Consider the following 14,011-nt stretch of genomic DNA (forward strand, 5'->3'; position numbering starts at 1 on the left):
TGTCGGTTCTTATTCATTTACAAAGTCCTGAAAAGTAACATGCCACCATACCTCAGCACTCTACTAAACTGGTCACATAACAACTACACAACGCGTTTGAGTGATTTTCTATTGCTCGATGTTCGACGGACAAACACAGAAAACCTCTTTCAGTTCCTCCGCTGCAGCTACCTGGAATTTTTTCCAACACAATCTCAAATTAAACACAGTTGTCACTACGAGGACGATTCAAAATTCACAATTACTTTGCTTTTAAATGTGACTGTTTTTTTTTACATTGTAATTGTTGTATTTGTTGTCCATGTATTTGAATGTTTCTGCACTCTGGACATCATACAAAATGAGGGCTTGCCCTCAATGATTTTTCGAGATTAAAATAAAGATTGATGATGATGATGATGATGATGATTTTAGTTTTTCTCTGAAGCTATTTATTTTTGCCTTGGAGTTTGCTCTAGACTTACATATACAGTCAGCCAAAAAAAAGAAAAGAAAAAAAAAGACAAAAATGTACTCACATATTTCAGGGATGTGTTTAAATGTTGTAATACTGAATTAATTCAGATGTCACAGTTCAATTTTACCTTTGGCCTTTGCAATTACGGTGGCGGCCTTGGCAATATTCCTTTCATTTGTCCCTCCCAGAGACTGTGTTTTAGGTGGCTCTCATATATAATAGCAGTCACTGTGTGCCATCGTGCAAAATATGAAGAATGGCGGTCAGCTTGCAAGCAGCTGACTGACTAAGCAAGCCAAATACTTTCTGTGCGTCGTTCTAAAACAGAGGTGGTCATTTGTGGTTTCATCTTTCAAATAGAAAGATGACTCACCGACCCTCTGGACACTGTGACATGATGACCCTCATTATTGTTCGGCAGCATGTAGAGCACCAAGGCTCAGTTATTTTAGCGGAGGGACGTCGCCCTCGTGTGGACACAGACATGCACACACTCGGATCGCCAAGTTGCAGAGTAGAGAGAGGGGGACGAGATGTGGAGCACATTTAAAACAAACGCACCCTTTGCCAGAGGAGGCGAGCATATGCCACACCCTCCCGACAAAGCAACAATGGTGTTTGCACACAAACACGCTACAGACGCAGAGACTGAGAGATGTAGGGAACAACAAGTTTGTTTAAAAAAAAAAAAAAAGATAAAAAAATAGATAAGGATTAAAATTTATTTAAAAATATTTTTTTGAAAATAAGTCTGAATTGAGAATATATCCGGCATCTGTTCACAACAGCCCCTGGATATCATGGGATTTTATTTTTTTTTTAAACATTTGTTATGTGATCAAGTATTTCTTTTATTTTTTTTAATCATGCATTAAATAAGATTAAGTAATAGGTGATTAAAATGTCCCACTTTTGAGAATCTTCAACAGCGAGAAAGCATAAATGAAATCAACAAAAACTATGCAATATTTTAGCATCACTGAGCAAAGACAATTTTAAGTGCAGTCGCTCTTTTGACTTTCTGTTTGTTGCCTACTTCATTCACCTGCTGTCTCCTCGTAAACTAACCATTACCTCAAATTAAGCATTTTACTGCCTTGTATAAATTAGCGCTTTGAGACGTCTTTGGTTGTGATTTAGCGCTGTACAAATAAAGTTTTATTATATTATTACATATTATAAATCACTCTTATTATATTATATTTAATTCGACTCTCTGGTGCAGCACTAAGAAACCAACAATCAATAGTTTTGTGTTTGCATCAATTAGCAGATGGCACTGATCAATGTGTGAGTATGAATTCATGTCTTCACCATGCAGGGCCCACATCAGAGCTCTTCTGGCTGAGCCTTGTCACACACTTTCAAAAAAAAAAAATTTGCAAAAAAAAGATGATGTATTAAACATACACAAACTGCAAAATGTAAACATCGAAAGAATAAAAAAAAAAAAAAAGTCTGCTTTGGACTTGAAATGAGCAATTTGACACGAAAGGCCGTACGACGGTGAGCATTTCAAAGCGCCGTCTTCACCATAAACGAGTGGCCTGGATTTTACGGAGATCTTCCTGGACGTTAGGTAATTTACTCAAAAGAGTAAAATACCTACAAAATCTCATCTTACATTTTAAAATAAAAGTACAGAGTGGAGGCTGTTATTGAAAGTGCAGGGTTGTGCCTTTGCACTAAAGCACTTTCTTTTAGCAAAGCAAATGATTGAAAGCGATGTAAAGAGGGCGTGATGATATCAACAACCGTGTTGTAGACAACTTGCAAACGCAAGGCAGAAATTAAAAATATGTCGGATAAAGGGAGCAGGGAAAAATTAAAAAAACACTGACTGGACTGACCTCCCACTGCATGTGAGGTGGGATGTTTCTGATCTGCAGTTTCCTGGTTCTGTAATGACAAGAAGAAGAAGAAGAAGAAGAAGAAGAAGAAGATGAAGAAACCGTTAGAGGGAAAATTGTTGCAACGATGCAATGAAGATGTGCAAGAACTTACAACATTGTGCAGTCGGTCATTTGAAGAATCAAGAAACAACAACAAGGAAACCTTGAAACGGGACAACCCTGGCAGGTCTATCACTGGGACGCTGCTGCTAAGCTTAGCTCGCTAGCTGCGGCACACAGGGGTGGAGGTGGTGGAGATGTTTGTCTTTCTTCCATACAAATTCCTCCAGTTAGTGATCTCTGTCAACAACCTGACCTGCTTTAAATGAAAGCACTCTGTTCAACACTAAGAGCGCGTCTCACCATTCACGCAAGCGCACTCTGGCTCTGCACACCACTCCTTCAGCATCGCAGTGAAACGTATCAAACGTGGTATTTCTACCCGCCCGTTTTCACCTCTATTTTAACAGGCAACACACGAGTAGAAATACTACAACAGTGCAATGCACCTAGTAAAAAAAAAAGTTCCAGATATGTGTGCACACCGACCAAATCGGTGCACATCTTAAACAGAGTACGACAACTAGACGCAAAGGCCGTGCGATTTATTTTCAAGAAAATAGACTTTGGAATGGACCGGGGAAAATGGAAATGACAGAGTGCAAATCCACCTCTGATGTCATGATGCCCATTTTCGCTTTGTCTAGACTGAATTCATATTCAGTTACTGGCATTGTAAAACCAACTTTGAGCAAAAAACACACTGAGAAAAAGACTTTCGTTTCAAGCGCTCACGCTGGTTCGGATGATGGAATCATCAGTGTGCAAGTCTGAGATAAAGCATAAGATTCCCCACCACAGGATGTTGCCCAGAGATCTCACAATCAGAATCAGAGTCAGAAATACTTTATTTATCCCGAGGGAAATTCTTTTAGTAACAGGGCTCCAGTCAACTGAGGCATGTACATAAAATATAGAAGCACGCAATAACTAAAATAAAAATAATAAGAACAACAGGAAATTACTCTGCATCCCATCCGTGATGGTACAGTCTGAAGTGAGATGAGGCGGTGTTGTCAAAGGACGGACAGAGTCTCCAGCTACTTCCCCATCCCCAAATTAATAGTCCAAAAAATGCCACTTTGCTTTACTTTGTAGAAAGAAAGACAATTGAATTGACAGCTAACAGCTAAAGACAGCTAAACAACATAGTCTTGGCATGCTGGAAGGGTAGAAGGAAGGGTTGGGAATAGTGCAGGTGTTCAAATTTGTAGATTATTTCACGGGTTGTTGTTGTTAATAACAAAAACAGATTTTTTTTATTTATTTTTTTTTTTAAAGAAAGTTTTTCTTGCAAATGGCCCAAGCGATGACTACAACTGCTCCAGTAAGTGTTGAATATATTTTCAAAAATAACCAAGACAAAAAATTGCAATAGCTTCCTTATGAATAAGTTGGGTTTTGAGTTCTGTAACGTTTTTAAGGGAATCTTGATTCGAGGAGACTTCAGCTACGTTTCTATTTAACTTTTTCACTGAATAAAAGCAGTATTTCTAAAATTTTGACAAAGTAGAATTGCGATTTGCAGGGTGTGAAGCGCATAAACCGTAATTCTCGCATAATCTCGTCTGATGAGATTTCCGAGAATTGCATTTGCTTTTGTTTCTTTACGTCTCGAGAGGTTTTTCGAAGTTTAGGTGTTTCCATGACCAGTTTTTACCACGATATTAACGCAGCTAATTTTAAATCCTTTTGGCATTTAAAATGATTTGCCAGGTCGCATGAAAATCTAGAAAGGAGAATCCGACCGTTCTAGATGCAGTTGGAATTAAACGAATCAGACAAAGACATTTCATAGACCAAAAAATAAAGAAACAAATTGCCATTGTAACATTGCTACCGCAACCTTTACCCATGGCCTTCACAAGGAAGATTTCCTCCTTTAGATCTAATCTAATTAAAAGCAGCATTCCATCTTTATCAGCCGTAACCATCTTGACCACCCCTTACCCAAGCCCAACACCCCACCCAACTGGGAATCAATGGCGAAAAACCCTAACAACACCCAACCCCCACCTCCACCTCGCATACTAGGCCCCGCCCAAAACCCCCCAGGAGGATCTAGCATGAATGAAAAGTCCTTTGTGCATGCAAAATACCTGACACTCCCCATTCAGATATATAATAATGAAAGAGCCCTTTGATCCGAGATCAATACTCGGCCGTAATCACTTGCTCAACCCCCAACCCGTAAAGCTCGAATTAAAGAAAGGGGGGAAGGGCGGGGGGAGAGACTTGTTTACCGCTCACGCAAGATTCTTCATGACTCCAACCATGAAGTCACAAACCCAATGGAAAGTTCTACCTTATCAACACATCAACTCCCCATTATCCCCGCCGGTGCCCCAATCCACCTCTGACCCACACGCATCCCCACCCCCATCAAGCCTCCAACAGTGAACTTGTTTGACCCCTTCCATCGCCGCCAGCCAACCTAAAGCCTGTGCCATTGGCTGCAACCATGGCAACAGGTTGGGGATGGGCGGAGAATGAAGATGGACGGACAGACGGGCAGACAACAAAGCGACATGCTTCACATTTTCTTGCGCAATTGTTTCCTTGTTTGTCATCTTTTCTTGTTGAATTTGTGTTTGCCTGCTGCAACTACACTGGGACCCTCCCCGTGGTGACCCTCCTTGACAACCCTCACAACTTTCAAATTAAAGTACTGATAAGACGATTGACCGTTATTTTTTTTGCAACAACAGCAGTCTATAGGCACATGATTACCAAGTTGAGGAAACTCATTTTAATGCTACGTTAATGTTGAAATATCAATGGATTCAGAGGTTGATGGAATTTCCCGACAACATATGTTCCATGTCATCTTATAGGGGACCAACACGACGAAAAGGGAATTTCTGAGGTGCAGAAGGAAACGTGTTGCAGATAGAGCCAGACACGAGAAGCGGAACCTGTTGTGTCTCGCCGTCGCTGCACGCTCACTCGCCCATTGGAACAATGGAGCAAGAAAGCAGAGGAAAAAAGAGGAGCCAAGAGAATGAAAGGAGTGCGGTCCTCGAGGATGAGGAGAGCCGGGGAAGCCACTGCTTCAGGGAGGGGTCAGAGGGCAAGGGTTAGCGGCGCTCAGGCCAGACAGAGGGGGCCCCCACCGGGACGACAGAGGCATGTTGGTGTGTGAGGGCTGTCTTGAGCTTCAAAACGCCAGAATGGCCAATGAGTAGAAGATTTGCTACGGTTTAACGAGGAAAAGCGAAAGATCAGAGGAATGTATTACTGAAAGTGCCATAAAAATATTTAAATGGCGCCCACTGCTTTATTGGACTAGTAAAAAGGGAACTAAACCAAAGTGAGTGTTGCACAATGACATTGGATCATTAACCTTTTTAAAGACAAGACATTGACGGCCTGTTTGTTGATAGCTCACGCTCAAGTCTTTTCTATCCGCACCTAACTTCCACAGTCAAATGAAACCCTTTGAGCTTTCAACTAGGGATGCAAATTATTGATTAATTCATTCATCGTTAGTTGATTGACCTTATCGATCAATTAATGATTAATTGATGAGCGGCAATGAGTTGTTTAAAAGTTCAAGGTATATTATGACCATCACAGTATCTACAGGTGAATTGCCCTTTCCTGCCACTACACTGTTATAATGATATTAACTACCTGTGTAAAAATGTTCAATTAATTGCAACTAATTTATTCGATTAAATTCTTAATCAAGAATTAATCGATAATTGATTAATTATTAACATCACTACTTCCAACACAAATATTGTTTTGTTTTTTGTTTGTTTTTTTGTTTTTAAAAAGTCATCAGACCTTCTTTGCCATGAGATACTTATAGAAAATGTGTGGATGCAACCAGCTCATAAAGTTGGGTCAGGAGGCGGAACCTGAGCAAGAACCCTGAATGGATAGTTTTTACATTGCTGCCAAGGCTTGATTAACAGCCAATCCTTTCATGAGTAAGGCAAATGGACCTTATTTATGAAAATATTTTGCCTTGAATCTGAACGACTGGCTCGACTCATCTCACTGCTGTGACCTCCACGAGTGAGGCTGAGTTTCACACCAAATCAGAGACTGCAGGGACCGCCGTGTAATTTGGTTGCCACAGTGTTGCACCGAGGCAGCCAACCACACCTCTCAGCAATCTTAACAAACGTGAAAGCAGTGAACTACATGACTGGACGTCACAACAACGCAACCCTATTGTGTTACTCATATGCAAGCACACTGCTGCAGGACCAGTACAGCAGTGTGGTTTGGGCGCAGCGCAGAAATGACTGTGAATTTGCAGAAATGGCAGAAATGACTGCAAATTCAGAATCTCCATTTATTTTGAATTTACGCATTCTTTAGAAATCTCCAAATTACAGTGTAAATTACTTGAAAATGTCAAATGTGAATAAAAGTTGTTTAATTGCTGTTTGGTCGGCAGATAGCCATGAAGAGATTACCGGGAACCTACTAATCATTTCTCCCGCCACAAACGCGTTTGTTTCGCAAACATCTGCCTTAATCTACACGGGGCTCTGTAGTTTGATATGTAAAACACTAGAAAGGAGTTTCTCGGAAACTGTGTTGTTTGTCGTAGGACTGAAAGCAAAAATTGTTTTTAAGAGGATTAAGCCACAGTCAGGCAATGACAGATTAAAAACGCTTTAAATTCAACAAAAGCTGTTCCCAGCATTCTAGCGATACACGTAAACATATGCGTATATCAACACAAACACAAACAGAATAACCGGGGCATCGTGTAATTTGCAGATTAAGGAGTGAAAAAGTATTCTATTGAAAGACAATATAGTAGTTATTGAGAATGATGTGTGTGTGTGTGTGTGTGTGTGTGTGTTATTTAGCATATTCAACCTCACGACTTGAGTTTTTAGCAATGGAAAGGGCACGTTTGCGATGACATTTTCAAGCACGGCACATGTAACGCAAATGCCAAAAGCGGATTGACAATCTGTGTGCTTCGTCAAGCTAAGATGAGTCAATGAACCGGTGCCGTATTTTATCAAAACGCAGCACTCATGATGCGTGCAAGGGGGTGTAGTGTTTCCAGTTCAAGGATTATTTTTACCAGGAGTGTATCACAGCATAGAGATACAAGGACGAAGCAGGAAGGGTCAATCACTACGAAGTGCCGGGATGCACCTCACCACCAGGCATGAACCTCTGAGGAACGATGAAGAAGTTACAGTTCTGAAAAAGTGCTCAGCCTCAGACACACACACACACACACACAGCCCTTAATCCACAGTTTTACAGCACAGAGCAATGGCTCCTGTCAGGAAGAGTCGCTGCAGGAGCCATTCAGTGCGATTTCACGACGACCGTCGTCCACGTACGCAGACACTTGTCACCATTTGAAGGTGCACGTTTGAAGCTCAAGTGTGGGCTAATCAATAAGAAGGTAGACTTAATTGGACTTACTCAGCCGCTGGCAAATTAGCTTAGCCTAGCACTCATAGCAATTTTTCAAAACCATCAAAAAATAAATGACAAAGACACGCCGATTACCGGCCCTTTGTGAGACAGTTATGTGCATTTCAAGGCTCATCTGTCACTGCTGCAACATCAAGTGTCCACTTCGGCAATTACCTGTCATCATTACTAAACCACTACAACGCAGCCCGTGCTCAAACGTCCTCCCGTGTGAAGGCAACTCGGGCTACAGGATGGAGGGCCGCAAAAGTGCACAGGGTTAATATTTTATAAGAGCTATCTAGCCCGCATAAAATCGCAACTGAATTTTTCATTGCGAATAGCTAAGAAGGAGCGGCCTGGGCAGCCAAACAAAAATCATGCAAGCCTAATGTACAGACTCTTCCTTGTGTCACCTCTCACCGAAATTTCCAGCCTCCCCCCCCCCCCCCCCCCCCAAAAAAAACAAAACAAATCACACCATCAGTAAAGAGCTCGGCGACAGGGCGGGTACAGCGTACAAGAATGAGATGTCTGCGGGGAAGGAGAGGAATGCGGTCAGGGAAAGAAGCAGGCAGGGCTGCAGAAGTATCTGACTTAATTACAGGTGATGTAGGTGCAAGGTATCTATTATGCCCGTTTCATGAAATAATCAATTAAACTATACTCTCACAAGAAGAGCATTAGGTTTCAAACTTTTGAATCAAGTGATCCGACAAGACAGAGATGCTCTTTAATGATTTCTACATTTCTGTTCTACCTACGACCGCAGTATCTCGTCTCTCTCTCTTTATTCCCATTACATAGCCACCCTATCCTCTCTCCATTTCACCACTTTTCCCTATCTCCCCTCCGGTCCTCCTGAAGCTGGAGACTGAGGGGATGAACGCACCGTACGAGCTTTAAATAGACAGACAAGCAGGGGTAGGAAGCAAGGACAGAGGAGGGAAGGGAGGTGGAAAACGTGAGGGGGGAGAACAGAAAGGAAGAGGAGCAAGCACGATCGAGGGGCTCTGATGCTGGCAAGACGCCGGCTCATGAGTGTGTGGCAGGGCAGAAAGTGAAGGGAAGCGTTTACTCGCGTGCAAATAAAAAAGAAGTTTGCCACAAGTGTGGCAAAAAAGAAGAGGAAGAAAGGAAGAATACAAGTGCATCTTTAAAGAGCAGGTCCACAAAGAGTCACGTAGGATGGCAGGCTGCTGCGGAGCTCTCTGTGGGTTAGGGATGTCTGACAGCTGATGTCACAGTTGGTGGATGTCAAGGCGCGCCCCAGCATCATGGCCGTAAAAACAGAAGGCAACCTCAGATGCTTAGTTGGCACAGTGGGAAAACAGAATATGAGCCTTATTATTTAATGGACTTCTTTAATGCCTTTGACAGAAATTCAAACTGGGAATGTCAAACGCTGTGCCAGCCAGTCAGTCAGAGAGAAGTTCATGCAGCAAAAACACAAAATAAAATAAAACAAAAATCAGCACTTGTCCTTCACCTATTTAACTTGCTTCTGCTCAGGAAACAGTCTTTTGTCTCCTTGGCCCTGATCAGAATACACCGCTATCATGAGAATGTGTAGCAATCATATATTGTCGATGAAATCACATTTCTTCTGACAAGATTTCTGCGCAACAGAATAAAAAGTCTCACGCAAGACTGAAATCGAGAGAGATGCCCCCTTGCTGTCATTGCTCTCTTATTTCCCCAAAATTATGGGGGAAAGGTCGTCTCACCCACTTCCTATAACCTTACCCTTCTGCACCGCAAAAACAGTTTTAAAACTGGTGAATTTCAACCAATCAAAATTTAATAGATATGTCATCATTGTGGGTTGGGCTGACAGCTGGATGTGTTCTACAAAGCCAAGTTATACAATATGTATGTGCCGTCTTCTCTGCTTCCATATATCTATTTGTTTCTTATACAGCATATGGACCAGGGCTAAATTAATCTGTCTCAAACATAATTAATTTTTATCCTTTCACAGAGGCTTTTATGTCATATTACGGCGCATATCATATCATATTCAGATTTTTTTTTTTTTTCCTGAAATTGTGATGACAGCTAGTTTGATTTTCTTCCTGGCTTCTTATTTATCTAGCTCATGTTATGAAAATTTTAATTACAGTTAATGGTAATTATGACAATCAATATTTCTTCAAATCAGTAGTGCAAACGTGGGCGCGAAGGAGGAATTCACGTCTTCCGCGTAGTCTAATTTGCGAGTGTGTGTTATGTTAAAACGGGGTGTGCAAAAGTTTATGCTGTACAAAAGACGCCGCGAAACGAGTTGGGCGGACGGCGAGAGCCTTCGGTTCTGGAATTCATTTATGGTAAAGAGAGGAGGGGGTTGCCGGCAACAGCACGGGCCAAAGTTCAGGCTCTGTTCTCTGCTCTGACCCCGCCCGCCTGCAGCTCCGCGGCCCGTGCACGGGCGTCCATTTTGGACAGGCGAGAATCCCCATTTTGAGTCGGTGAGGACGGATTCACGGCGCCCTTCTGCCACCGCGGGCGGCGGACTCGTACGTCCGGTCTTGACCAAATTAACATATATCGCCGCATACGCATCAGTTTCGTTTCGTTTCGTCGTCACCGGCACACGGTGGTTTTAATTTTGGAGAGAGCCGAGCGGGCGGTGCTGTCACGCCGTTGACAATGCGAGCGGCGCCGCAAAGGCCCATTCAACTTTATCGAACGCACCTTGCCATAAAATATGACTAATAGGCGAAACCATGTGGATTAAACGGGTTACACTGTTTCAATCATTTTAACCGCGTAGGGCTCTGTGGTGAGGCTGGGTTAAATCGCTCACCTTTCCCCACCAAGCCTTCCCCTGGCTGCGTTACGCCCACTCCTCAGCCCCCCGCCCCCCCTCTACTCACTCCACACTCGCCATTTTGTGATGCCTATAGCCATTTCATGTTACGGACACAGCCGGGCGGGGGAAGAGCAGGCCCGCACGAGCACAGTGCGTTCACTTTATGGATTTAATGTGAGCGGAAGACATGGCTGAAAGATAGGCGACGTTTCTGTCACCATGCTCCATTAAAAAAAAAAAAAAAAAAAAAAAAAATCGATAGTGAGGTGATTATTGCCACATGGCGATGATCACCGAGGACACTAACCCTCCCCCACCCCTCGCCCCCTACCTCCCAGCTCCAAATGTTAGTTACGGTAACAACGCGTTAGGTGACGCGTGTGGAGAAATGACATACAAGAAGACAATTGCCAAGCCTGAAATGAAACATAAAATGATCGTCAGACTTGGCGCGAGATCAAAACGGAAAACCTATCACGATTGTTACATATTCACGTGAACGTGCAACAAGAATGGTGAGCAGAACGACGGCTGACGACTGAATAGCCGACCAGTGAACGTATCAACTTCACGTTAAGCTTGTTTCTGTCGTACTTCTGAATGCGCCGTTTCCGCACAGTGAGACAGTTTCTGATCTGAAGCTCGTTATAAGCACACTGTAGAAACTATTCCACTCACACAATGCTGATTTTTTTATTTCAATACAACCCCTCTCCGCACACAACCCCCCCCCCCAACACACACACACGCGCGCGCGCACGTACATGTGCGCGGAAGTAAGCAGCCATGTTGACCAACGCCCATTTACTACGACAATGAATCACATGACGGCGAACAATTCACCAGGAAAAGCACGAGCGTAAAAGCTCACCTCGTGTGCATGTGCTCGCGCCAGTCACACGAATACGAGTCGTGTTGTGCACGCACTTTGTTGAGCTGTTGGACCTCCATGGGTGCGCAACGGCACAGTAATTCCCCCCCAATCCGAGCCATCTGTTTCACCTCACAGCTGCTGCTGTAATTATTTGGCCAAAGGGGGGACGCAATGAGCACATAGACAAACATTTAGATAACCTAGATATTAATAATTATTAGGCTACTGATGCAGACTTCACGTTTGTTCAAAAGTAAATCAGCCTGCTCTACGCAACAGTGCACGTATGTTGTGGGTGCACGCGCATCCTCCATACAGGCCTAGGTCACCGTTAGAATGTGTGTGTGCAAACGTATATGTGCGCGCGCGCGCACACACACACACACACACACACACAGCCGCAGACTGCACAAACAACGGGGTCATTCGGACCCCCGTTTCCGTTGATCGCGTGCACCTTCCACCGTTCTCGTTTCCACGTCGCGTCGCGTGCGCGAAGAGAGGACTAGTCGGCGCGCGAGGTCTCCCCATTCAGAAAGTATCACCGGGCTCTTTACTACAGCGGCGAGGCGCGAGGGATGGGCGGGGCTGCGAGTGGCTCGCGCAGCTCTCCGCGAGGCAGAGGAAAGGAGGAGAGCAGAAGAAGAAGAGGGGGAGGAATGGGAGGGTTTAGCCTACTATAGAATGTGTGCCATGAGCGGCTAAACTGCTGCTGGTGTGGCGGCGGGAAGGGAAGAATGTCGGTACTGGCTTCCTGTTATGAGTCTATATTATCGGGCTCTCCCCTTCCCTCCCACCTTCCCAACACACTCGTTTCGGGTAGAGCCACCGATTAGTTCGCCCCGGAGCCCGGTACACAGGTCGACCACAGGTTGGAGTTAATGAGAAAAAACAAGTTCACCCACGTCCGCGTTGATTCCGACACCGGAAACGAAAAGTTCTCGTCGAGAAGCTGCTGCTGAACCCGAGTTGAGCGTTCAGAGATATTAAGCCCTCGCCCCTTTATTGGCGTGAACGTTTCGACTCTCGACATTCTGGGGCAGAAAACAGCGGTTCACACAATGCACCGTTCTCAATACAAATAGGAAGGCTAACCTGTTCTTTGTGTTTAAAATGTTAAAAGGTAGTGTTTAACCACAAGGAATGAACGAGCTGAAATCCCAGAGAACAAGCGAAGATTAAAATGGCGGCCGAAGAAGCCTGTGACTGGATTTAACTAATTAGGAAGAGCCGATGCCTGGGTCACATCGAACTATTAAAGCAGTGGCAAAGGTGCACATTTAAGATTGTCCCAGAGCAGGAGCAAACGTCTTAAAGGTATATATCAAAATTAAATAGACAAAGGGGCAGGCTAAGAACTTCAATTATCACTGGGGCAACTTTTTTGGGGAAAACAAGGCAAGGTCAAACTTCCAGGACTACTATAAAGTCACGGAAGTTTTCGGCATTTGTGATCAAGTTTGGCCACAATTTATCACAGAGTACAAAATAAATGTCAAGTGAAAACCCAGCCCACCAAAGAAAAAATTGTCATTGAAAGTTCATAATTTCTTTTCAACGGAAAAATCTTACAAATAAGAAAAACTGGTGAGAGGACATTTTTGAATGTACAACAAGGGAGAAGTAAATTAAGTTGATCTAAATTTTTGCCCTAAAATGTACCCTAACTACATTACAAAAATATGTGAATCTGAAAACACATTTTCAGATTTCCTGCACATCAGGAAAAAACAGTAATGATGGCTTGATACAAAAACAAAGGCATTCTTTCTTAGAGCAAAATTGACTGTCAGCATTTTTTTCCCTCCGAATCAAAGAAATGAATTAAAACGTAATAATTAAGTTGGTCACATTTGATAACTAACTTTTCAGCACAGACAAATTTATGTAATTTCGGTACAACATGGAACAACACATGAAGGTGAAACAGTTTTCTTTCATTCAAGATAACATGTTCCAACTATTGAAGGACTGGCCTGCGATAAAACAATAGGTCATCAAGAAAAATAAAAGTATCACACTTAGGAAAAATTTAATCAATAAACTCTATTAGAAATCAAATTAAATTGCTTGAATCCCTCATCTGTATCCTTAAACCTTAAGAGAAATATGTTATTTGGCAAGAAAGCTGCTCAATACTCTGGAAACCTATTTCTAATATTCAAAAATTAAGAGTCGATAATTCTTTCCACAATTTATTCATGACATCTCAGCAGGTCAAACAAATTAGAGCTGGAAGATTACTTGACCTTAACAAACATGACTCTTCTTCAGTTTAATCCAGTCACTGTTATTTTACTCAGGTCTCAAAAGATTGGTTTTACTCCCCTGTATTATGAAGCCCCTGCAAAGGTTCTTCTTTTTTTAGCTTTGAAAACTCTTCTAATACAAACTGACAGCAGATTCAGCAGAGCGCAAATTACAAATATAGGTAAATCTAATTTGTCTACATTCGTTACATTGACTCAATTGTCAGCTTCAACCAATGACTCTGAAAAAAATGTGCTGATTAGATT

The 14,011-nt window shown here is 42.8% G+C and overlaps 1 protein-coding gene across 2 annotated transcripts in view; it reads right to left on the reverse strand.

The window, feature by feature from the left end:
• igf2bp1 (insulin-like growth factor 2 mRNA binding protein 1) overlaps positions 1-14,011 on the reverse strand; it is a 43,220-nt gene that overhangs the window by 7,250 nt on the left and 21,959 nt on the right. Inside the window, exon 3 of one of the 2 annotated variants that reach the window (XM_076023665.1) lies at positions 2,299-2,356. In XM_076023665.1, coding sequence (XP_075879780.1) covers positions 2,299-2,356 — 58 coding nt within the window. The remainder of the gene's footprint in view (positions 1-2,298; positions 2,357-14,011) is intronic. The other variant, XM_076023666.1, reaches the window with a different exon arrangement.

The sequence above is a fragment of the Nelusetta ayraudi genome, unplaced genomic scaffold, assembly GCF_046127955.1.
Source record: "Nelusetta ayraudi isolate G7.1 ecotype Tasmania unplaced genomic scaffold, CSIRO-AGI_Nayr_v1 ptg000016l, whole genome shotgun sequence".
NCBI classification, from domain to species: Eukaryota; Metazoa; Chordata; class Actinopteri; order Tetraodontiformes; family Monacanthidae; genus Nelusetta; species Nelusetta ayraudi.